At 47.0% G+C, this 22,247-nt stretch overlaps 1 protein-coding gene and 1 non-coding gene across 7 annotated transcripts; one reads left to right on the top strand and one right to left on the bottom strand.

Moving 5' to 3' along the window:
* Window positions 1–3,173: 3,173 nt before the first annotated feature.
* FXYD4 (FXYD domain containing ion transport regulator 4) lies at window positions 3,174–11,793 on the bottom strand. Of its 6 annotated transcripts, XM_015251456.3 has the most exons (11): window positions 11,650–11,792; window positions 10,477–10,561; window positions 9,007–9,158; window positions 7,006–7,085; window positions 5,576–5,635; window positions 4,925–4,957; window positions 4,792–4,815; window positions 4,040–4,114; window positions 3,875–3,911; window positions 3,573–3,610; window positions 3,215–3,399 (listed from the first exon to the last, which is right to left on the bottom strand). In XM_015251456.3, the coding sequence occupies exons 1-11, from the start codon at window positions 11,709–11,711 to the stop codon at window positions 3,380–3,382; spliced, it is 666 nt and encodes a 221-aa protein (XP_015106942.2). In that variant the 5' UTR covers window positions 11,712–11,792; the 3' UTR covers window positions 3,215–3,379. The 6 variants fall into 6 exon arrangements, with proteins under 6 accessions (XP_072827198.1, XP_072827199.1, XP_072827201.1 ...); XM_072971097.1 differs by lacking the exon at window positions 3,573–3,610 and having other exon boundaries at window positions 3,174–3,399; window positions 11,650–11,793; XM_072971098.1 differs by lacking the exon at window positions 3,573–3,610 and having other exon boundaries at window positions 3,174–3,399; window positions 9,007–9,137; window positions 11,650–11,793.
* TRNAT-GGU (transfer RNA threonine (anticodon GGU)) lies at window positions 10,050–10,123 on the top strand. The gene has a single exon. It is a non-coding gene; the product is annotated as a tRNA-Thr (tRNA).
* Window positions 11,794–22,247: the final 10,454 nt, after the last annotated feature.

Raw genomic sequence — 22,247 nt, 5'->3', positions numbered from 1 at the left:
AGTATAGAATAATATATGTGTGATATATGATATATAATAGAATTACATAATACATCAAACTTTTATCCTTGATTAGTTCTGAGTGCTGGGTTAGAAACTGGTTTGCCTTCTAAGTGAGATACCCCTGTAATGTTCCAGATTTCTGTAATAAGCATGAAAGATGTTTGCAATCAGAAAAAAATTAGATTCTTTCAAAAAGAGTGGGGGTATATATAGTTTCCACGCAGCCACAGTGCCTGGGTTCTCTCTCAGTGATAAATACCAGAAAGGCTGTGTAACCCAGTCCTTCAGAAAGGCTCAGGACAAGATGGCCTGTGAGATCTAGAACCTAGGTCTCCTCTTATGCACAGAGGGGATGATCCAATTCCTGTCACCTAAGTTCCTGGGAAAACTGAGTTAACGTGTCCATCACATACCAAGTGTTCAATTAAGTGGAAATTGCCCTTAGATTTCTCTGGTTCCTACCTTGGCAACCCCTCATCTGGGAGATGACAAGAGTTAGGAATTATGACTAAAGCCTCCCCACCCCATCCCCCTTTCCCCAGGAGAAACAGGCCCAAGGAAGGGGTCCCTGAGGCACAGCAAGTAATTCGACACAGTGAAGCCTGCGCAGAGGCTCCTCTCGTCCTGTGACTGACTACTTTTCCCACTCCCTACTCTGGGAGGGAAAGAGGAGAACTTAATTACCCTTGGGAATCAGCAGCCCAACTCCAGGGCCCAGGTGCCAACTTTCATAGGCTAATTCTGTCTCCTGCATGGTCCTCTCCCCACCTCCGCCCTCCCATCACAGTCCCAGACTTCTCTCACCCACGATTAACCCAGGCCCCTAGATGTCCTCCATGAGCCCCTTGCCCCAGCGCTGGACAGGTAGAATCAGCCTAAACCACCATGCAGGAGCCTGTATTTGGACAAAGTCACGCTCGTTGACTTGACAGTGAAGGAGCTGCACACGTTGGCGTTTGGAGATCGTGGGGCCGTTAGGCTGTTTACGGATGAGAGGAAAGTGTGGGATTTGTTCAGGCGAAGCTTGGCAGGGTGAAAGTGGATCATGACTCTGTGTAACTGGTCTCCACAGCAAAGTGGAGCCGGGGAACGAAACGTTAAGATGGATGTGGAATATTGCGTCCAGAAACCCCTCTTCCGGAGCTGGGTAGCAGGCTGGAATCGAGGGGGTCAAAGGGACTTAGCTTTCCCTGGCAGCGATGGGGATTCCTTCTTTACCGGTCGGATTTCAAACAGCAGAGCGTCTCACTTTGTGATAGGAGAGACCCAAGTTTCTCAGTAGGACAGCAGCTGTCAGTCACCGAGAAGGGGCGTTCTGACGGTGTCGCTTCCGCGTCTGTCACCCTAGCCCCACGTATGGCCACAGACTTTTGCTTCCTTAGGCGGAACTCGTTTTTACTTTCTCCAATGCAATCCATTCACACCAGCGTCCTCCGGTGTCCAGCTAGGGGTACACTCCACACTCCAGGAGGAGACACCCCCCTCCCCACTCCCAGGAGGAAAAGGCGGGGTCGGAAGCCGCCCGCGGGCGGATGACGCAGCGGCGCGTCCGGGCTGCGCCCGCGCCTGGGCTCCGTGCCTGCGCCGGGGCGGCTGCGCGCTCCTGCCTCGGCTCCCGCTGCCTGCGCAGCTCCGGGTCCCTCGACTGATTCCCGACTCAGGACCAGGCAGGGGTTCTCCCTGCAGTGGCCACCTCTGCTTCCTCCGTGATCTCATCGTCTTCCTACCAGTCACACTGTTCCTCAAAAAGTAAGAAGGCCAGTGTCCCCTCTACCAGGAAAGATGTTTGCGCGGCCGATCCTTCTCACCATGTCCCTTTAAGAATTCAGCTCAGATGTCACATTTTGCCCTGACCACATCACCCACGAGGTACCCATGAACCTCAGTCATTGCAGCACACTCCTTTTACTTTTTTCACAGCATGCATCCGGCTCACAATGCTGGGGCCTTAAAGGTCTGAGAGGATCCATCCCAGGGTGGGTGATGAGCTTGGCACAGCCCCAAGGCTCCCTGCCACACTCCCCTCAACTACGTGGGACAGTGGCTGCACTCGGTATCCCGAGTCCCATTCGGGTTCCTGCTGCAGCTCTGAGCCAGCCTTGGAACCCTCCCCTCTCCCTGCTTATGTGTTCTGCTTCAAGGGCCCCAAACAGATCTGTGATCCTCATTTTTAGACCTCAGGGCCAAGGATGGGCTGCAGACCAGGAGGTAAGGTCCTCAATCTACAGAATCCCCTGCACTAGCTTCCTGACCCCAGCCCACAAGTCAGGGGACCCAAAGTCTTGGACACATTATACTTTCTAGAGAATCTAGCACCAACGTGGGAAGTGGTTGGAAGGTTTGGAGCCGGGCACATTAGAGGGCTGGTTTGAAGCAACACCAAAACAGGGAGCTGCCTCATCAGCCCAGACCCAGACCATTAGCCACTGCCTAGCAGGGACAGGGCAGATCTCTGCTACACCAGCCCGCCCCACCCCCGGGTCCCTTCTGGGAGCAGGAGCCGGCTGCATGCCTCCGCAACTTCCACCTTAGGCTATGGAGGCTGGCAAGAGGGGTGAGGTTGCAGGATGAACAGGCTGTTCCCCAGCCCCACCCTATGCATCCTGGGACCTTCCCAGGTGTTCCAGGAATGGACTTTGGACAATACTGAGACCTAGATTTGCATGGATGGTTTTTCGTTCTAAAGTGCACTATGCAGGGCTTCTTGGGATGTTGCTCACAGTGGGGTCTCACCGGATATTAGAGAAGGGGGAGGGTCCATTGGTTGGTCTGAGGATTACACAGGGTTTTACTGGGGTGAGTCAATGAAGCAACTGCATTTCCTGGGCTGTGTGAACACTCAATAAGTGAGGTGGGGTCTTAGCAGGTGTCAAACCACTGGGAATCATTCTAGGCTATAGGATGTCATGGGCACCTGGGTCATTGGGACTTCTGAGGTCTCTAGCAAGGTGCAGAAATTGCAAGGCCCTTTGATAAAACACTGAGGTGTCTGGCACATGAAGCAGGAGACCAACTATCAGGAGGGTCGCAAAGTCAGCGCAGGGCATGCTGGAAGTGGGCTTCAGGACAGACATGTGGCCAGAGGATGCGTTAGCAATCCATGGGGCCCCCTCCTTTCCCCACGTACTGAGGGGCCTGCTCTTTCCTGAGCAAGATTTCGTAGCCCCTGCCCAGCCTGCCCATCCTCAACCAGACCCACAGAAAACCATGGTAGGGGGAGAGAAGTTTAATAATAAGCTTTGGACAGCCTCCCTATCAGAAGGGAGCCTAAGGGCCCACCCTTGGAGAGAAAGGCCATGATGAAGGGTGGGGCCCCCAAGGGGCAGGAACAGCATGGGAGCTGGTGCAAAAGACTGCCATGAAGCTGGTCCTGGGCTCAGCAGGTGCTGACAGAGCCTGTGGAGAGAATGGGGGTCCGGTCACTCCATAGACACTCTCCTCAGCCTCGGGCAGCCCCAAGGCTGACTAGCTCAGGACAGTCCCGCCTTATACATAGCATAACCATTATTAATTCTCAAATTCTGAGGCTGCCTGAGTGCCTGGAAGCCTCTGGAAGGAGCCTGTCTCACCTGGAGTGATGAGTGGAACGGCTTTCTCAGGTAAAGGGCTGAGAAAGGAACACATCAGATTAGCATCCTCGAACCTTCTGTTCTTCTCCGCCACCCAGACTCCTGGGTGCTACTTTAACAGGATCAAATCAGAGCTTTCCCTGATTTGGGGCCCTTCAGGGTGGATAATCTATGAATAACAAATCCCATGCAAGCCCAGGGACAGCCAGGAAGGAGGCTGTCTTCTTTTTCCAAATTGTAGGACTTTATCCCCAAATAGCTCTGCTCAGCTCAAGGTAAACACAATAGGGCCCTGTGCTCACCTGCGCTTCTGATTTGACTTGCATTTGCATTTGCCACCTGTGAAGGAAGAGAGAGCCAGTGCAAAGAGCCTGAGGAGCCTGGGCCACCCCTCTTCCCACCCTCTCCTCACCTACCACCTCCTGCCTCCCCACCCCTTCCCCGGCCCTGCCAGTCCCACTGCTCACTCAGGGCGAACAAGATTCCAGCGATGCACAGGAGCACTGCACAGATCGTCCCGCCCACCTGCAGGCCTTCCCAGTCTGGGGGAGCACAGAGAGGGAGCTGGCACCAGCCTGACTCCACCTCACTCATGCAAAAGATATTTACGAGCACATGCTTGTACAGATGCATTTACATTCCAGGCAACAAGAAAGACAAACCAGGAAACAGACACATATTATACTATCTGGTGGGAACAAGTGCTGGGAATTAAAAATAAGCAGAAGAGCTCAGAAAAAGAAGGGGGTTTGGAGGATGATCAAGGAAGGCTTTCCTGAAAGGTGGCCTTTGAGATGAGACCTGGGGGAGATGAGGGGCATGTTGGGGAAGGAAGAGGCAGAGGAAGAGGAAATGGGGGGGGGGGTTGTAGGGCAGCAAGGAGCTGGGTCCTGCGGAAGGCAAGAGAGAGGGAGTGGAAGGAAGGAGATTAGGTGTGAGATACCCCAGGGGCCCAGCAGCCTGGTGCCTCCAGGCCCTTCCCCAGAAGTCTTCCCAAATACCCAGTGGGCACCTTACCTACCTGCTGGAATGAAGTTCTCCCAAAGACCATGTTGCATATTGGCCTCTCCTTTTGATCGACCACCCACCTTGATTCTTTAATCCCTAGTCTTGGCCCCATCCACCCCTATTTCCCTCCACATCACCCCTCACCAGCCTCCAGCTAAGAGGTCCAGGAGAGGTAAGGATAGGGGTAGGAGCAAGGGTTATCAGTTCATACCATAGTAGAAGGGACTGTCTTTATCTGCAGGAAAGAAAAAAAAAAGGAATAAGGACCAGACCCAGGGGGCAGGATATGTGGTCTTGGAAAAGGTGGGGGCAGGGCCAGCAGGGCAGTTTGGGGCCTCACTCACCAACCACATCGTTGGCTTCCAAGACAGGCAGGCCTGGGTGAGAGAAGCAGAGGTATTGGGGGTTAATCCATGACACTGGTCTCAGAATGAATCAGCAGGCCTGACCCCACCCAGCCCAGAGGACTAGCAGACTCAACTGTGGATTGTGGAGGGGGGTGGGGGGTACCTGAGGTCACGAGTTCCCGTCCTCACATCTTCCCCGCAAACAGACTTGAGATTTTTGTCTCCCACTTCCTAGCCTTTCTGTGAGTTCCACCCCCCAATAGCCCTCTTCTGCCCCCGACCCCGCAAGTCACAACCCTTCCTGCTCTTCTTTCTTACGCTCAAAATGGGATGGTGTGTTGGTTTCTTTTTATCCTCTCCTGAAAAGCTTCCTTCATGGACCGTGGCTAATGCTCTGTCTCCTAAAGAAGTAGGGACAGCTGTCCTCTTTCTGCCAACAAATGGTTACAGTTTCCCAAAGTTCCATTGTTCAGGATAACTTCTGCAATATCTGCTTCCTCCCTGTACTGTTGTTTCCTGTAGGTTTCTCTTTACATTGACAGTTTAAATGAAAGCACATTTATTCCACATCAGGCCCCCTTCGTGAGATGCTGCCCTGGTTTTCACAGCTTTGGTGGGTGGGTGAGTGGCACTTCTGGGAGGACTCACCGGCCAGCAGGAGGAGAAGGCCCTGGGTCAGTCCCTCCATGGCACAGCTGCAGGACAGGGCTGCAGGGGAAGGGGGCTGGCTGGGGTCAGACAGCCCAGACCGGCCCCAGGCTCACTGTGCCTGCGCCTCAAGGATGCCCTTGCTGATGGGGTGGACATGGGAGAGTTACTAATTCCTGCTTCCTCATCTAGAGATGATAATAGTAATGCCTTGTGGAGTTACGTGGATTGAGTTAATACTGATTCAGTGCTTAGAATAGTGTCTGCACATAGTAAATGCCTTACAGGGCTTTGTTAAAATCTGGTAATCAGATGCCTGACACAATCAGGAGAGCAGGGCTGCTCTTCTAACTCAGGCTGCCTTCCTAACCCCTACTCAAACCACTACAGTTGTCAGACCTTGGTGTACTGTTTCCAAAGGTCTGGGCCTGGGGCACTACCAGACTGAATTCCAAGAGAGCATCCACTAAGGCACACCCAGGGCTGAGCTGTGCAGAGGCGTGAGCAGCTGGACAGGGAAAGGCGGGGAGTGGGCGCCAGGTGCCAGAGGCAGGCAAGAGCCTCCTCCCCCAGCCCCAGCCATGGACGCTGCTCCAGGTAGCCCTAAATTCCACTCTCAGAGAACACACTGCTAGTGGCAGGAAACTGCCTAGTGGGTTGGACATTGCTCCTTTCTGTTTTCTCCTTAGGGTAGGAACTATCCATGTCTTCATTCACTAATCCAGGGGGTGGCTCTGTCCTTGAGATAAGACTTCCCCAAGCTTTCTGCCTGTGGTTAGCCTCAGGCAGGCACAGGGATTGTCAGTGTGTTCCACACTGCAACCCTAGTTATTATGTGCTGAGCCCAGCTGGCCAGAGAATTCCTTTCTCAGCCACTTAATCTCTCTGTGCCTCAGTGCCACGTAAAAATGAGGCTGATTATCGTAGCAACCTCATACGGTTCCTGTATATTAAGCCTAAGGTTAGTGCCTAGCACATAGTAAGTAGTGAAATGTGTCACAAGAAGTAAATACATAAATGTACGGGTGCTTTTGCTAGAAGGGAAGGACTATTAACGTGCTCCTTCGGATCACCAGGGTTTGTTGGCTGTGAGCAGTTTCCAAACCAGGCCCTCCTTTGGACTCCCCATCTCTCTCTACCCTTTCTACCACCCTAAACTTCAGATCATGAGGATCACAACTCCACTTTACATATTCTTTAGTCAAAGACTGGGTCCTATTTCCTCCAGCCACCAACCCCCCCATCCATATGACAGCGTCACAGAGAAGGCAGCCCCCAATCCTCAAAACCCCCAAACACAAAGCCGTTACTGAGAAAACTCAAGCCCCTACTGCCCCTTCCTCAGCTTGGTACTCTGGGCCACCCCTCCGCCTCCAACCCCTCTGCCTGGTAGCCCCGAAGTCCTAGCGGAGATCTGCTCCTGAGCTTACCTGAGAGTCCAGTGCAGAGAGCAGGTCTGTGGAGGCTGCTGGGACTGCGTCCAGCCCAGGTGGGTTCTGGTTCTTTAAACCTAGCGGCCCCGCCCAGGGCAACAATACCATCAGGCAGAAGGGAACTGGTCAGATTCCTTAAGATTCCTGGAGCTCCCTCTCCCCAGTGTGCTCTTAAAGGAGACTGTTTACCCTGCCACACCCAGCACAGAGCAGAGTCATGGGCCCCAGGCCAGCTCAGAGGCTAAGGTGATGGTGGGGAGAGGGACGGGCCTCAGACCCTTCTCTTGAGAAAGTGGATTTTCGCCTAGACCCTAAAAGAGGGGCCCAGAGGGGTGCTGGATGGGGATGGGATGCTTCTGGGTCCTTGTCCCAGCAGTGGATGTTCCAGGACTTCTGGGGGGGAGGGTGTCTTGGGGACAATACTGTCAACAAGGAGTCAGGGGCTGGCCTTGAGGCTCCATTTGCTCAGGGATCCCATTGCTTTCCATCAAGAGGAGGAGCTGGGGCTGAGGGATGCACCCCAGGATCACCCACCAGGCCCTGACAACTACTTACTTGGCCCCAGGAGACTGAAAGCTGGAATCAGAACCTACCCAGGCCCAGGCCTTCATTCCCTGTCTACTGCATGGGGGCAGGGGTGTGAGGGGGAAGCTGGGGGGTGGGCTGGGAGGGAGGAAGAGGACTGTCAGCCCCAGGATGAGGAGTGGGTCGCCTTTTTCTGCAGACCCCCATGCCTGCCTTGTGAACTGCTGGCCAAACTCTCTTCTTAACTGCCCTCCCCAACCCCGATACAGGCCTTTTTATTCTGCCATCTCCCCTCCCTAATTCTTCTCTGTTCACCCTCCTCTCCCACTGGATGGTGACCAACTGAAGGCAGGAATGTTGCCTCCCTTATTGCCAATGCCCAGACATGGACACCAATAAATAGATTTTGATTGAATTGTTGAATCAGTGAGGACAAAGAAGCCACCAGGGCCTCCCAGTGCTGGGGGGTCAGAGGGCAGAATAAAGCCCTGAAAGGCAGGGTGTGGAGGGTTCAGGTAAGTAGGAAGCGGGAGGGCATCCCTAGTGCCAACATGTTGCATCTCCTCATGAAAACCTTCCATGGTACTTCCTTCAAGATTCAGTTGTTGCACAGAGTGTAAGATGGGGGCTCTGCCATGAAAGACATGGAAGAAACTTAAAAGACATGTTACTGAATGAAAGAAGCCAGCCTGAAAAGTCTACAAACTGTACAATTCCAACCAAATGACATTCTGGAAAAGGCACAGCTACAGAAACAATAAAAAGATCGTAGTTTCCAGGGGTTTTGGGGAGAGGGAGGGAGGAATGAACAGAAGGAGCACAAGGGATTTTTAGGGCAATGAAATTATTCTGTATGATACTATAGTGGTGGCTACATGTCATTTTGCATTTGTCAAAGCCCATAGAATGTACAACATCAAGAGTGAACCTCAATGTAAACTATGGACTTTGGGTGACAATAATGTGTCCATGTTGGTTCATCGATTGTACCAAATATGCGACACTGATGAGGTATGTTGAGGGAAGGGGAGTATATATGTATGGGGGTGAGGAGGGCTATGTGCAAACTCTGTATTTTCTGCTCAATTCTGCTATAAACCTGAAACTACTCTAAAAAAATAAAGTCTATTAAAAAAAAAAAAAGACAGGGGCTCTGGGACCAGAAAGAACTGGATTTGCAGTCCAACTTGCCACCTGCTCACTGGGTGATCTCAGGCAGCTCCTCGGTTCTGAGCTTCAGCTCCTGCTCCCCAAAATGGATTAATGACAGGACTTACTTTCCAGGTTTAGGGGAGAGGTGCTGCCGGAGCATGGGGCTGACAGTATGTATTTGTGGAATGAATGCCTCCCAGGCCCTGTGTGAGGAGAGTCTGTTAACCTCAAGATTCAGAAGAACCATTAATAGCACATACTTTGGAGTCAAATCCAGGCTCTGTTAGTCACTTGCTATGTGCACTTGAGCAACTGACTTACCCTCTTCCTGCCTGCTCGCTCATCCCTGAAGTGGGACCGATGACTGAGCCGACTTCGAATGTTTTTTGTGATGATGACATCTGATTATGCTGCTCAGTGCACAGGAGCTGTGACGATAGCTGGGAATGGCCCTGAAATACACACGGTGAGCTCTGCAGCATGAGAGAAAGGGGGGGGCATCATTACATTTCAGTTCACCCCCTTGGGAAAACTACGCTTCAGAGAAGATAAAGGTCTTGCTCAAGGACATCCTGCGTCTTGGTAACAGAGTGGAGACTCGGCTCAAGTTTCCAGACTCCTCAGCTGAATTCTGCCCTGTCAGGCTACAACGGGGAATAAGCAGAAGAAAGCAGACACTTGTAGAAAGAAGACCCTTTAAGTCCCAGGTGCTTTGGAAGCTCTCCAGGAAGTATGAAAAGGACCTCAGATCCACTTCTCCAGAAGGTCCTAGCGCTTTTGCCCCACCCTGAAGCTTCTACCCTCTCTAGGATTCCTCCACTCCCATCCCTATCACCACAGGGTGTTTTCATCTTTAACAGATAGAAAGAAAATTTCACTGGAGCCAGGTGCTATTGACAGTGGTCCAAGGTAGTGGACAGGTGGAGCCCAGAACAGAACCCAGGGAGAGGGAGCCCAGCTACCTGTGGGTAACTTCTGTGAGCACAATGGTAAGTCACCACCTCATCTCCCCCTTTCCCCAAAGTTAGGTGTAGGCGCACTATTGCTGAGTATCGTGTCTGTCCCCTCTAAGACGCATGCTCAGGAGTGGGCAGCGGTGCCTGCCACACTGGAAGTGGCACAAGTCAGTTCCCAGGTTCATGAATTTAGCTTCTCAGATATTAAACCCAGTCCTTACAAATGGTCATGAAACTGGTCATAGAAAACTTTAAAAGCTTTAAGAAGTGTTTCATTTGTTAGGAGTGTTTAGGATAAACAATTGCTTTCTCAAGGTGTGATTCCTGAGGAGCTGGACTGGCAGTTGAAGGCTGTTTTCAGGAAGTCACTTTCTTTCTTTTTTTTAAAATGTAGCTCATTTTGTGGAGGGAGGGTATAGCTCAAGTGGTAGAGCACTTGCTTGGTAGGCATGAGGTCCTGGGTTCAATCCCCAGTACCTCCTCCAAGGAGAAATAAATAAACCTAATTACTTCCCCCCACCAAAAAAAAAAAAAAAAAAAAGAAGAAATAAGAAAAGGTCAATTCCAATCTTAGTCATTTTATTTATTTAAAAAAATCTAAAAAATTTTTCTAATGGAGGTACTGGGGATTGGACCCAGGACCTCACACATGTTAATCACACGTTTTTACCACTGAGCTACATCCCCACCCCCAGGAAGTCACTTTCGAGGAGGGCTGGCCATTTGCCCTGCTTCTTGGGCAGGCACTCCTTATCAGACTTCCTGGAGCCATCCATTTGGGTCTGATTTCTTATTTACCCGATGGGAGAGCTGGATGCGAAGCACTGAGACTTACAGGGAAATCAAACCTCAGATGAGGCAAGGCTGGGAGGAATGGGTGATGGAGAATCATCCTCAGCTGGGTGGGTGCAGATGCGAACCTAGAAGTATCAAAAGTCAAGAGAGAGGAAGCTGCAAGATCTAGCTCTGAACCCTTTCTTCCCCTTCTGGACTCAGTGCTGCAAATGATACCAAAGACCTTGTGTGGAAGGAGGGATGTCTGTTGCCAAGAGTGGCCACCTGAAAATCAGCGGTCACACCCAGGACTCTCTATTTTGCTCATGTCAGTCGCTGCCACAGCTCCTCACACTCCCAGACTGTGCTTTCCCCCTTCTGCAAGCCCTACCTATTGCTCTGAGAAGAACATAGATGCATCCTCAAAGCCATTAAAGGTAATAAGACAGGAATTATCTAAGACCGACCAGCGAGAAAAGGGAAGTAGATAGTATCATGTCTGGCACACAGCGGGGGGGCATAACGTGTTTTTTCCCACTTTCCAAGATGGCCTGGATGTCACAGGCATCAGGAGAAAGCTGAGATTGTGTATTTTGAAGGGTCTGGTAGAGGAGGGGAAAGATCCTATTCATGAGAGAACCAGAGGAATGGCAGAGGGAATCTTGCCCTCTGAGGCTTCTCCCAGTTGTCTGAGAAATACTGAACTTCCACCTGGACCCACTTCCTGTGCTGTCTCCCTCAGGAGCCGCCCTGCAATTCTCAGGTCCCCCTCCTAGTGCTCAGGGTGCTGGCCTCCAACTGGTCTGGAGCCCACAGATCTGGGTCTCACTCCCTTTGAGGACCATGGGGGAGGGAGGCAGCCTGATACTGCTAACCTGCCTGCCTGAATGAGTGCAGGAGGCAAGCAGGTCTAAGACAGGGTGTAAGGGTAGCAGCTGTCTGAACGACAGAGGGACGAAGGGCCTCTTCCCAGATCTAGGCTTGCTGATTCCTGCGCGTTAGGGAGGCGGCGGGAGGGGATCCCTTAAACGCTGCGGAATCCAAGAACCCTCCAGATGAAGCGATACGGAAACGATGCAGGGAGTATCTCAAGAATGGGGTTATGGGGGCTTCTGCAACAGCCACTCCCTCGGAGTCTGGAGTGAGGGTTAGGCTCCATTTAGGTGCTTCGGAGCTCCAGAAGGAACTCCATCTGCTTCTAACAGGCCCCTTGCAAAAGGCTGTTCATACCCACTCTCCGTCAAAGGGGCCGAGAAACAGCCAGTCGGAGCAGGGCCATGGTGGATTCCATCCCATCAGTTCCAAGGGACGGCCGTTGAGGCGGGGCCGTGGGTGAAGCCGCCTGTGAGGAGAGGGCCCAGGCAGTGTGGGCAGGGCTTTCCGGTCGCGAGACGGTCCCGCCCCCGCCCCCGCCCGGATTGGCTGCTGCGATTCACCCGGGTGTCCGTCAAGCAGCCGCACTATTGCGCTGGCGCAGCGCTGCTGGGTCCTCAGCATCCTCCTGTAAGGCGCCGGCTCTGGTTAAGTGATTGCTGGATCCTTTGTGCCCCCCATTCATCCATTCATGCCGCCGCAGTGCCACAGTCTTCTGGAGGTCGTGGTCTTACAGGGAGCCTAGAGGCTGTGAGGGATAGCTGAGGTGAAAGGACAGCGCATCGGGTGAGCTCAGAGCAGGCCAGGGAGGGTGCGGGAGAGCCTAGGAGGCGGCCGCGTGGAGTGAGGTCAGGAAGCCAGCAGGTGGACCTGGGACCGGGGAAGGCTTCAAGCAAGGGAGAGACGTTGTTAGATTTATATTTGAGAGGGCCCTTCGAAGGGTGAGGATGAAGACGTGTGCAAGAGGAGACGAGTGGCAAGGGTTCACAAAACTGAGCTGCCAGGCGACTTCTCATGACCCTTCTTCATTTCGCTTTCGTTAGCTCAGTAATGCTTTCCTCCTACCCCACAGGGCGCTTAGCTTCCTTGCCCAACTACTGCGCATGTCTGTCTCTCATCCACCAGACTACTCAGCCCTTGGCATTATGATCGAAGTACCGTGTGGACACACCTCCCAGTCAACAATTTCTGAAAAAACCTACCCCAGTCCTAACCTGTCTATTTCAGGTCACTCCCCTATCCACCTGGTCACACAGGCCACCACTAAGCACATCTGTAGGTTATCTGTTTGATACGTGTCATCCCCTCAAATTATGACTCCCTTAAGGGAACTAGCACCCGTCGCTCTGTGCAGCCACTGCATCCACAATGGCAGTCTTGGTGAGCGCTTGCTACCTGGCAGTCTGTTCTCCAGGACTTTCTGTGCATTAACTCATGTCGTCCTCACAACAGTCTTTCCAGGGAGGACTCTCTCATCTGATTTATGGATGAGGAAATGAGGTGAAGAGAAGTTAGGAGAAGTACCCAGCCTCAGGGCTGGAAGTGGCTGCCTGGCCCCAGAGGCGGCTCTTAACCTCCACTCTTCATGTTAAATTGTGCATATGATCAATTATTTATGTGATTTAAAGATAGCTTTGTTATGATTCACCTTCTAAACTGTACAATTTCAGTGTTTTTAAGGATGTTTACAGAGTTTGTACACATTTTATATATAAATATTTTTTTCTTTAGTGTGCCTGCATGTGTATGTGAGTTTTAGGCTGATGACTATTTTGATATTTTGTGTCAATAAATGTACATTTTCTTTTCATTAGGGTGCCAATTGTTGAAAAGTTGGTCTTACTATCCATGTACTATGTGTACCATGCTTTTGAAATAATTTATAACTTGATTTTACAACTTTCAAGGTATTTTCATTCTAATATGATTATGTGATATTTCTTTACTGACTCTCTCTCTCTCTCTCTCTCTACACATATTTTTTTTGGTGGGGGGAGGTAGTTAGGTTTTCTTGTTTGTTTGTTTTTGGAGGAAGTACTGGCGATTGAACCCAGGAGACCTTGTGTATGCTAAGCATGCACGCTACCACTTGAGCTATTACTCCTCGCCCCCTTTTTTTATTCAACATATATTTTGAATCTCACTACTGTTCCTGCATTTTTCCGGGAACTGCGGGTTCCCATCAGGTAATGCAGAACTGCACCGAGTGGCTGACATCATGATGGGGTCTAGTAGGAAAAAGAAATAGATGGTATAATATTTCAAGTATTAAGTGATGAATGTAGTGAAGACAGAAAGTGGCTGAGATGCAGAGAGTGATGCAATAGAGAGACTGCTTTGTGAGATTGGGAGGTTAGAGCTGGTCAGTGTTAGAAATTTAGGTTTAGAACATTTGTCTGACATGGTCATAAATTTCCCTTTGCTCTCTCTTTTTTTTTTTTTCCCCTCTTAAACCAAGCCAACAAAGTCAAATATATACCCAGATTTTAGATTAGAGCATAATTTATGAGAGGGATTTCTTATCTAGAACCAGTTGCTCCAAGAAATGTCACTCCTCCTAACTTGTTTATCTACATCTTTGTATAAGTTAGTTATAATAAGATTAAGTGTCTGATAAGGAGAATTACTTATTTGGCAGTAACAGAGTAAAAGAATGTTTTTACGGGCACTGAATGTTAAAGTTGAAAACTGAAATAGATAAACAAGTTTATACTGTATAGCACAGGGAAACATGTTCAATATCTTGCAGTAGCTCATGGTGAAAAAGAATATGAATACAAATATGTGTATATTCATGTACGACTGAAGAATTGTGCTGTACACCAGAAATTGACACAACATTGTAAACTGACTATACCTCAATAAAAAAAAAATTAAAATAAAGTTGAAAACTGAAAATAGTGGCTCAACAGACCATAGGTACTGTGATTGGAAAGGGTCTTAGTTCTGTGTTTGTTAGCACAGAATGTGACTCAGGGTGTCAGTAGTTTCTAGAACCCTGTCGGTTAAATAAAGAATGCATTGAATCTGTGGCCACCTGAAATCTGGATTCAAATGTAATCCGAGCTTGACAAAGTGTTTGTTGTCTCCACTGCAGCAGCTCATCTAAAACCCGGGCAACATTTTGCGGTCATTTGTTATGTAGTTTTTACCCAAAAACAAAGGGAGCTATTGTTGCATTCTACTCCCATCAGACTACAAGAGAGAATAACAAGTACTTCCAAGCAACTGTTTACGAGATTAAAAAGAACTATTGAAGGTTAGTAAACAATGGGAAATAAGTCATAGTAAAAAAACTGAGTAGCAGTTTTAACCTTTTTCCTGTCATGTAGAACGTCGTGTAGTTTGACGTATGAAGTCTTGAGAGCTAGTACTTGCCTTTAAGTTCTTAATAAACTAGTAAAATATTAATATATTAACTTCTAATGATCAACGTTGGAATTTTCCACAGTGAGGGTCTGAAGCCACCCCCTCCACCACAGAGCATTTGGAGAACCAGTTTTGCGGCTAGGGATGGATGGAGTTGACTACATTTCACTTTTTCATCCGTGGTGACGCAGACCTTCTAAGTTCCTAGGCTTGGGCAGAGAAGGGTGCACCGCATTTCAGTTCCATTTGCAAGTCGGCACACCTGCCTTGGAAAACAAGAGGCATTGCGTCTGAAAACTGAAATAGAGCAAACATGGTGCCCAGCATAGATGCTCTAGGTGTGTCTCTCAGGGCAGACACACCTACCCCAGCAGATCCCCAATGGCAGGTCCTGGAAGTAGGATAAAAACGGGCCCAATGCCGGAATTGCTATCTAAGAAAAGAACACAAAACTATGAATATAACAAGTTTATGTGAAAGTTTATTTTGATCTAGAATGACAAAATGGAGGGATGAGGGAGCACATTTGAAGGGACAGGACAATTCAAAGCCACAGGGGCCAAGTCTCCCATCTCAGGTCCTTCAGGGTCTTACTCAACAGTTAATTAGATGCTCACAAGCTTCTAAATTAGGTCATTGTGTCCATTTGACAGATAAGAAATGGAAGCCTGGAGGGATTAAGTGAATTCCCCAAGACCAGTCTGACTCCAGAGTCCAGGGTATCTGTTCAGCACCACACTTTGCAATATTATGCCATTTTTGGGGGGTGGGTGGGGGGAGGTTTATTTATTATTTATTTATTTTTAATGAGAGTGCTAGGGATTGAACCCAGGACCTTGTGCATTCTAAGCATGCACTCTACCACTGAGCTATACCCTCCCTTCACGCCACCCCCTGCCCCGCCCTTACTACGCAATATTAACTCATTGCATCACAACAGCACTATGAAGTTTGACCCTCTCAATACTCTTTTTTATATTTGGGGAAGCAGAGGCAAGGAGAAGCCAGATGGCAAGTGGTGAGACCAGAATTAGAATCCGGAAGGTCAGGTTCCATAATCTAGGCCTCCAGGCCATAGACAGGGGCAGTGTTTGTAGAAGAAACCCAAATGTGGCCTGGGAGTGAGACTGAGTTGGGGAGGGGAAGAGAATGTTGGAAAACGGTGGATTGAGTTTGAGAGTTGACGCTTGCTTCCTGTCTTCCCAAGTCCCTCCACTGTTAACTCACCCCACATTCTCCAGGAGCCTGCTAAGTGCCAGCAGGGAGCTGGTCCTGGTTCTGCAGATGCACTGAGCAGACTGCATGGGGGTGGATGAGGCCATTAGCCGTCCTCAGTGGATTAGAACAGGCCCTGCTTTCATCAGCCAGGCAAGGGTCTTCAGCGAAGCCCAGAAAGGTCACTGGGTCCTTCAAATTGACAGTTCTTTATTAGTCTCAGCAGGACAAAGGTAGCTGGGAGGAAACCCACAGTCAGTTTTGTTTTCTCCAGGCAAACGCTATAGAAGTTTTTATGTATAGGAAAATATACATCATGTGTATGAAGGAGAACAGGGAAACGCATTCACCAGGGGAAGGAGGAGGGGAAACAGACCATGGCAGCCAGGTTTCAGAAGCTATGAGCCTGGACCTACCACAGCAGAGGCAGCACCCCAACCTGTCCTGGTGAAAGCCCCGAAATAAGCTGATTTGTTATCAATGAGTCCCAGAAAGGGAATTAAGGTGCCTAGGACCTTCTGAAGTGGGAGTTCGGGTGGGGCTGGAGGACTGCCTGGAAGCCCATGGGAACAGCAGGGGTAAGGGCTCTTCTGGTTGGTGGGTCCTCTTACCTGGCCCTCAGCCTTTTTATGTGTCTGTCTCCCAAACCCTTGGTGTTGCTTTCTGGGTCTGTCTGGGACCTTGTTTCCCGCGGCACCCCCGCCCCGATTTCTCTGGTCTCTGAGCTGTAGGCATCTTTATTTCTGTATCTTTGCTGTGTCCATGTGTCTCAATACCTCCCTGCATTTGCCTCTCTGTAACATTACTGTGGTCCAGATGACCCTGTTGGTATCTCCCTCCAGGCCAAGCCCAGCACCTCCTCCCTCAGGCCACAGTCCCACGAGGCACAAAGTAAGTGGTTAGCTCACTATTTTACTCACCCAGGGAGGGCCCTTTCTGTGGCCTGGCTTCTGAGTCAGGCAAATAAGAGGGTGGGATCCCAGGGCGGTTCTCATCCGTAGGAGACGGGGCCGAGTCTACCCGCAATGGCCACTAGGCGGCAGTCAAGGACTGTTTCAGCATCGTTCCCTTCCTCTGTCGCGCTCACTGCACAGGTGAGCGTGGAGTAGATTTGGGGTGCAGCAAATTTGATCTAACCTGAAGTTTTCTTTAAAAGTCAGAAGTAGCTCATTAATTCTTCTGACATTTAAAAGGTTTATTAAGTTACTATTGTGCCAGATGTTCCTTGTTAAGCCCTAGTTTCCTCTACTCTAACTTGGGGTTAATGGAATAATCTACCTTGGGGAGGTAATTTGACGAGATCGCCGGGGACATACTTAGTGCTTGGTGCCTGTGAAATGCTAGTCTCATCAATTCTCATATTTCTCATCTATTCTTACCACTGGCTGGTGCTACACCCTTGGGTCAGTGTTCCCACTGGTGCCCTCCGCACTGGACTGGACAGGACCATCCTTGGCTTGACCTGGCTGGAGATTTGGGTGGGAAAAACTTGTCTTCATAGCATCCAGATGCCTTAACAACTATACTTAACTAACCATTAAGTGTCTTAATATATATTTATTGAATCACTGCATACATTTTATCTACTAAAAATATAAAATTTTTTCCCTATATATAGTATCCATTTAAACATAATATTCATCTAACTACTATATATGCAAATGGCTATCTTGGCCAATCTACAGAGATAAATGTGCATATTTGCATATCTATAACATTTCTCCACTTAGAAATAACTTAAGCACTTTTTCTTCATTTTTTTTCAATATTTATGTAACCACTATATTTGTCTAACCACATAATTTTTTTGTTTTATTTATTTTATTATTATTTTAAAAGTTTTTTTATGGGGTAAGTAATTAAGTTTATTTGTTTATTTTTAATGGAGGCAATGGGAATTGAACCCAGGACCTCATGCATGCTAAGCATGCGCTCTACCATTGAACTATATACCCTCACTCCTTAACCACATAATTTTTATTAAACCAGTCTACATTTCTATGTGTAGGGAGATAGATGTGTAATACATTTCTTGCATAGATGGCATGTCAGATTCCTTCTATGTTTTATAAAATTTTTTTTGGGGGGGGTTAGGTAATTAGGTTTATTTACTTATTTGTTTTTGAGGAGGTACTGGGGATTGAACCCCTGACCTCTCGGGTGCTAATCATGTGCTCTACCACTTGAACTATACCCTTCCCACTGACATCCACATTTTCAAAGACAATGCTCCCCATCTTTTTTTGGGGGGGGCTCAACTTTAAATTTACATATAGAATAATAAGTGTTCATGGCTTTTAGCCCCCAAGGTTCTGCTTGCAATTTTTTTTTCCCTCTTAAAATAAAACTAAAAAGTTAAAACAAGATAAAGCTATTCTCTAAAAAAAAAAGTTACAACATACAGCTTTGGCTTATATAAATAATTCATAGCAGAATGTGTTCAAAAGTAGTGAATATAATTTTATATATAGTCATCAATTCGTAACGGTGTTTTATTTCATATAAAATATGCATGAACTGAAATCAGTTTCTTTAACTTTCAAGATATGAATGTAAAAAGAAACTTCTGACATTTTTCAATTATAACTTAATACACTAATTTCTTGTTAATGTTCTATATTTCAAGGCTAGTATTTTCTGAACATCTCATGTGTGTTTTCTGTTCTTTCTTTTTTATTAGCTAAAGATCACTTCTTTGACCCAATACATTTTTGTACGTGCTAAACAGTTATGTATGGGGCTTTTTTATTTTCTTTTTTTTGTGTGTGTTTCTTTGCTTTTTAATATCAACAGCCCTTTCCCATGCACCTCTTTGCAACAGATTGCCAGGTTGGGTAATTAATATAAATGAAATTTTATGTACAGTATTGCCTTTTTTTCCTTCTCAAACTCCCCTTTATTTTATTTTTGTAATTTTTTCTCTTTTAAAATTTTATTGAGATATAGTCAGTTTACAATGTTGTGTCAGTTTGTGGTGTGCAGCATAATTCCTCAGCCATACATGAATATACATATATTCATTTTCATATTCTTTTTTACCTTAAGCTACTACAAGTTATTGAATGTATTTCCCCATGCTATATAGCACAAACTTGTTTATCTATTTTATGTATACCACTCAATATCTGCAAATCTCGAACTCCCAGTTTATCCCTTCCCACCCCTCTCCCCCTGGCAACCACAAGTTTGTATACTGTGTCTATGAGTCTTTTTCTGTTTTGTATTTATGTTTTGTTTTTTTTAGACTCCACATATGAGCGATCTCATATGGTATTTTCCTTTCTCTTCCTGGCTTACTTCACTTAGAATGACATTCTCCAGGTCCATCCATGTTGCTACAAATGGCATTATTTTATTATTTTTTATGGTTGAATAGTATTGCTTTCTTGGTTCCTGCTTTTCCACTGCTCTGTTCTACAAAGCATTTTTCTTAAGTAACTACAGTCACTGCACAGTTAAATAAAACAAGTAAGGGGCCCTTTAGGTTTCTGCAAGCTAGCATGGGAGGATTACATATCTGGGTACACATTTCTCTGCAAAAACTGGTTATCTAATGAAACAAGTAGTCCAAGGAAGTGCCAGACTAGACTCTGCCTGCCGGCTAGTCTGTTTGCCATGGGGCGCACATCTGCAAATCTACACGGAATTTACAGGTAAGTGCCTGATACATACCCGCACATACACACACTCACACCCACATACATATATATGTAAAAGGATATATATGTATGTATGCACATATAAATATACCTAACTCATGTCCTTAATTACCAGTTTAGATTGGTAGGGCAGTTCACTGCAGTAACACAAAGTACCAGCCTGGAAGCCTTAGGTCACCCATGCGTCCATCCTCATCCGCTTTACAGAGGGGCTTTCTCTGTCCTCAGCATTTGGGGGTGGGCCAAGCACAACCAGGGAATGGAAGTCTCTGCATGGATCCTCTCTGTCGCTGCTATCATAGGAGCTGCTTGAGCTGCTCAGACTAAATTGAGGTTATTTATTCTTGGCCAGAACACTGGGCGGTAGGTGACATGTCCTCAGGGTGTCAGACTGGAGACACGTGTGTTCACCTGTTCCCATTGCTGATGTTAATTTAGGTCTTGCCTGATTTCTCCACTGTGTAATCATTAATTTTCCCCTTCCTTTCACCTAATAAGCAGTCTGCAGAGAGACACTTTAAGACCGTGCAAATATCTTGCTGATAATCACAATTTCCCTCTGGACTTAGCACCATTGATCATTCTTGCCTGATCAAATTTTACCTACTTTAAAAAAAATTATTTACTTTTTTATTTGTTTAGAGGGGAGGTAATTATTTTTTAAATGGAGGTACTGGGGACTGAACCTAGGACATCATGTATGCTAAGCATGCATTCTACCACTGAGCTATACCCTCCCCATAAATTTTACTGCCTTTTTTAATCCTTCTAAATTTCTTGTGTATTTCTTTGAGGCACAGCATATGGTCAATTTTAACAAATGTTTCAAGTGTAATATGGGAAGAATGGGAGTTCTGTTGTTGAGGGAGTACAGTGTCAATTAGGTCAAGTTTGTTGATCATGTTGTTTGTTTTTTCTATATTTTTACTGATTTTTCACCTGCTGGTTCTGGCGGCCACGGAGAGAGGATTGCTAAAGTCTCTTGCCGTGATGGTGATGTTGGGGAAGAAGACGTTTTCTTCTACCCCTCCAGGGTCTTCTGGCTGTTTAAAGAATTAAATTGATGTGAGCTAGATTAACAGAAGAGAGTCAAACCAAAGTTTAATAACATGTGTACATGGGAGAGACCCAGGAAAACTGAGTGACCCTCCAAAATGGTTGAAGCCCTCATCTTAAACATAGTCTTTGGCAAAAGACAAAGAGGATATTGGGAGTAGTGGCTGGGACTTCAAAGAGGAGGAAGGCAACTGACATGGAGGTGAAGAAGCAAATGTTCCGTAAACAATTATTTGCTGGGTCCTGCAGAGACAAGGAGACACGGGAATTTTAACCAACAGACCTGGCTGTATTCCTTGCTGCCTACACACCTAGTTCTTACTGCAGATAGCTCCCCTCCTGGGATGGGTCCCCTATCTGCACCCTTTAGGCAGTTACAGGGAAAGTCAAAAAGGTTAAAAATAATCAGCGTAAATTAATCCTCATGCCAAAGAGACACAATTTGGGGTATAAATTTTGCTCTTCCATAGTGACTTTGACCATTTATTTCTCTTTTGAGTTCTACCAGTTTGCTTTATATACATTCAAGTTACGAATGACCTGAGCATAAATCAACACTTCATTTCTTTGCATGGCCAAATAATATTCTATTGTATGGGTATATCATGTTTTGTTTTCCATTCGTCCACTGATGGACATTTGGGTTGTTTACACCTTTTGGCTATCATGAACAAAGGTGCTGTAACATCTGTGTACAAGTTTTGGTGTGGAAATATGTTTCCATTTCTTTTGGGTGTATACCTGTAAGTGTAATTGCTGGGTCACACGGTAACCATGTTCATTTGGGGAACCATTTTCCAAACACCATTTACATTCTTACAGTGTATGGGGTTCCAGGATCTTCACGTCCTCACCAGCACTGGTTGTTACCTGACTATTTGATTCTGACCATCCTAGTGGGGGTGAAGTGGCTTCATGATGGTGTTGATTTGCATTGATCTGATGACTAATGTCAAGCATGTTTTCGTGTGCTTATTGGCTATTCATATATCTTCCCTAGAAAAATGTCTATTCAGATTCTCTGCTCATTTTAAAATTGGGTTATCTGTCTTTTTATTATTGAATTGTAAGAGTTCTTTTGATATTTTAGATACAAGTCCCTTAGTAGATATATGATTTTCAAGTATTTCCTCCCATTCTGTGTGTTGTCTTTTTCATTTTCTTGATGTCGTCCTTTGAAGCACAAAAGCCTTTAATTTTGATGAAGTCCAGTTTAATCTATTTTTCCTTTTGCTGCTTGTGCTTTGGGTGTCATAGCTAAGAATCCTTTGCCAAATCCAAGGTCACAAAATTTTTACCACATGTTTTATTCTGAGAGTTTTATAGTTTTAGCTCTTACAGTTAAGTCTTTTTGAGTTAACGTTTTTAGATGGTGTGAAGTAAGTGTCCTACTTAACTTTTTTGCATGTGGGTATGTACTTGACACAGCACTTTGTGTTGAAAAGACTATTTTTTCCGCATTGACTGCTCTTGGCATTCTTGTTGGAAATCAACTGATCATAGATACATGGGTTTATTTCTGGACTCTCAGTTCCATCCCATTGCCTATCCTTGTGCCAGTACCACACTGTATTGATTATCATTGCCTTGTAATAAGTTTTAATTACTTATTAGTAATCAATTTAATTAGTTCAGTAATTACGTTACTAAAGTGCAGAAA

This window comes from Vicugna pacos, chromosome 11 (assembly GCF_048564905.1).
Source record: "Vicugna pacos chromosome 11, VicPac4, whole genome shotgun sequence".
Classification (NCBI taxonomy): Eukaryota; Metazoa; Chordata; class Mammalia; order Artiodactyla; family Camelidae; genus Vicugna; species Vicugna pacos.
Note: the sequence above shows the minus strand (reverse complement) of the source record. Positions and strands in the feature narration are given on the sequence as shown.

Coding starts and splice junctions, on each gene's coding strand:
- FXYD4 (XM_072971097.1), bottom strand. CDS start 11,711: ATGGGATGGAATCCACCATGGCCCTGCTCCGACTGGCTGTTTCTCGGC. Junction 7,086..9,006: donor AGCGAGCAGGCAGGAAGAGG/GTAAGTCAGTTG, acceptor CGGGGCCGCTAG/GTTTAAAGAACCAGAACCCA. Junction 4,958..5,575: donor CCTTCTCCTCCTGCTGGCCG/GTGAGTCCTCCC, acceptor TCTCTCACCCAG/GCCTGCCTGTCTTGGAAGCC.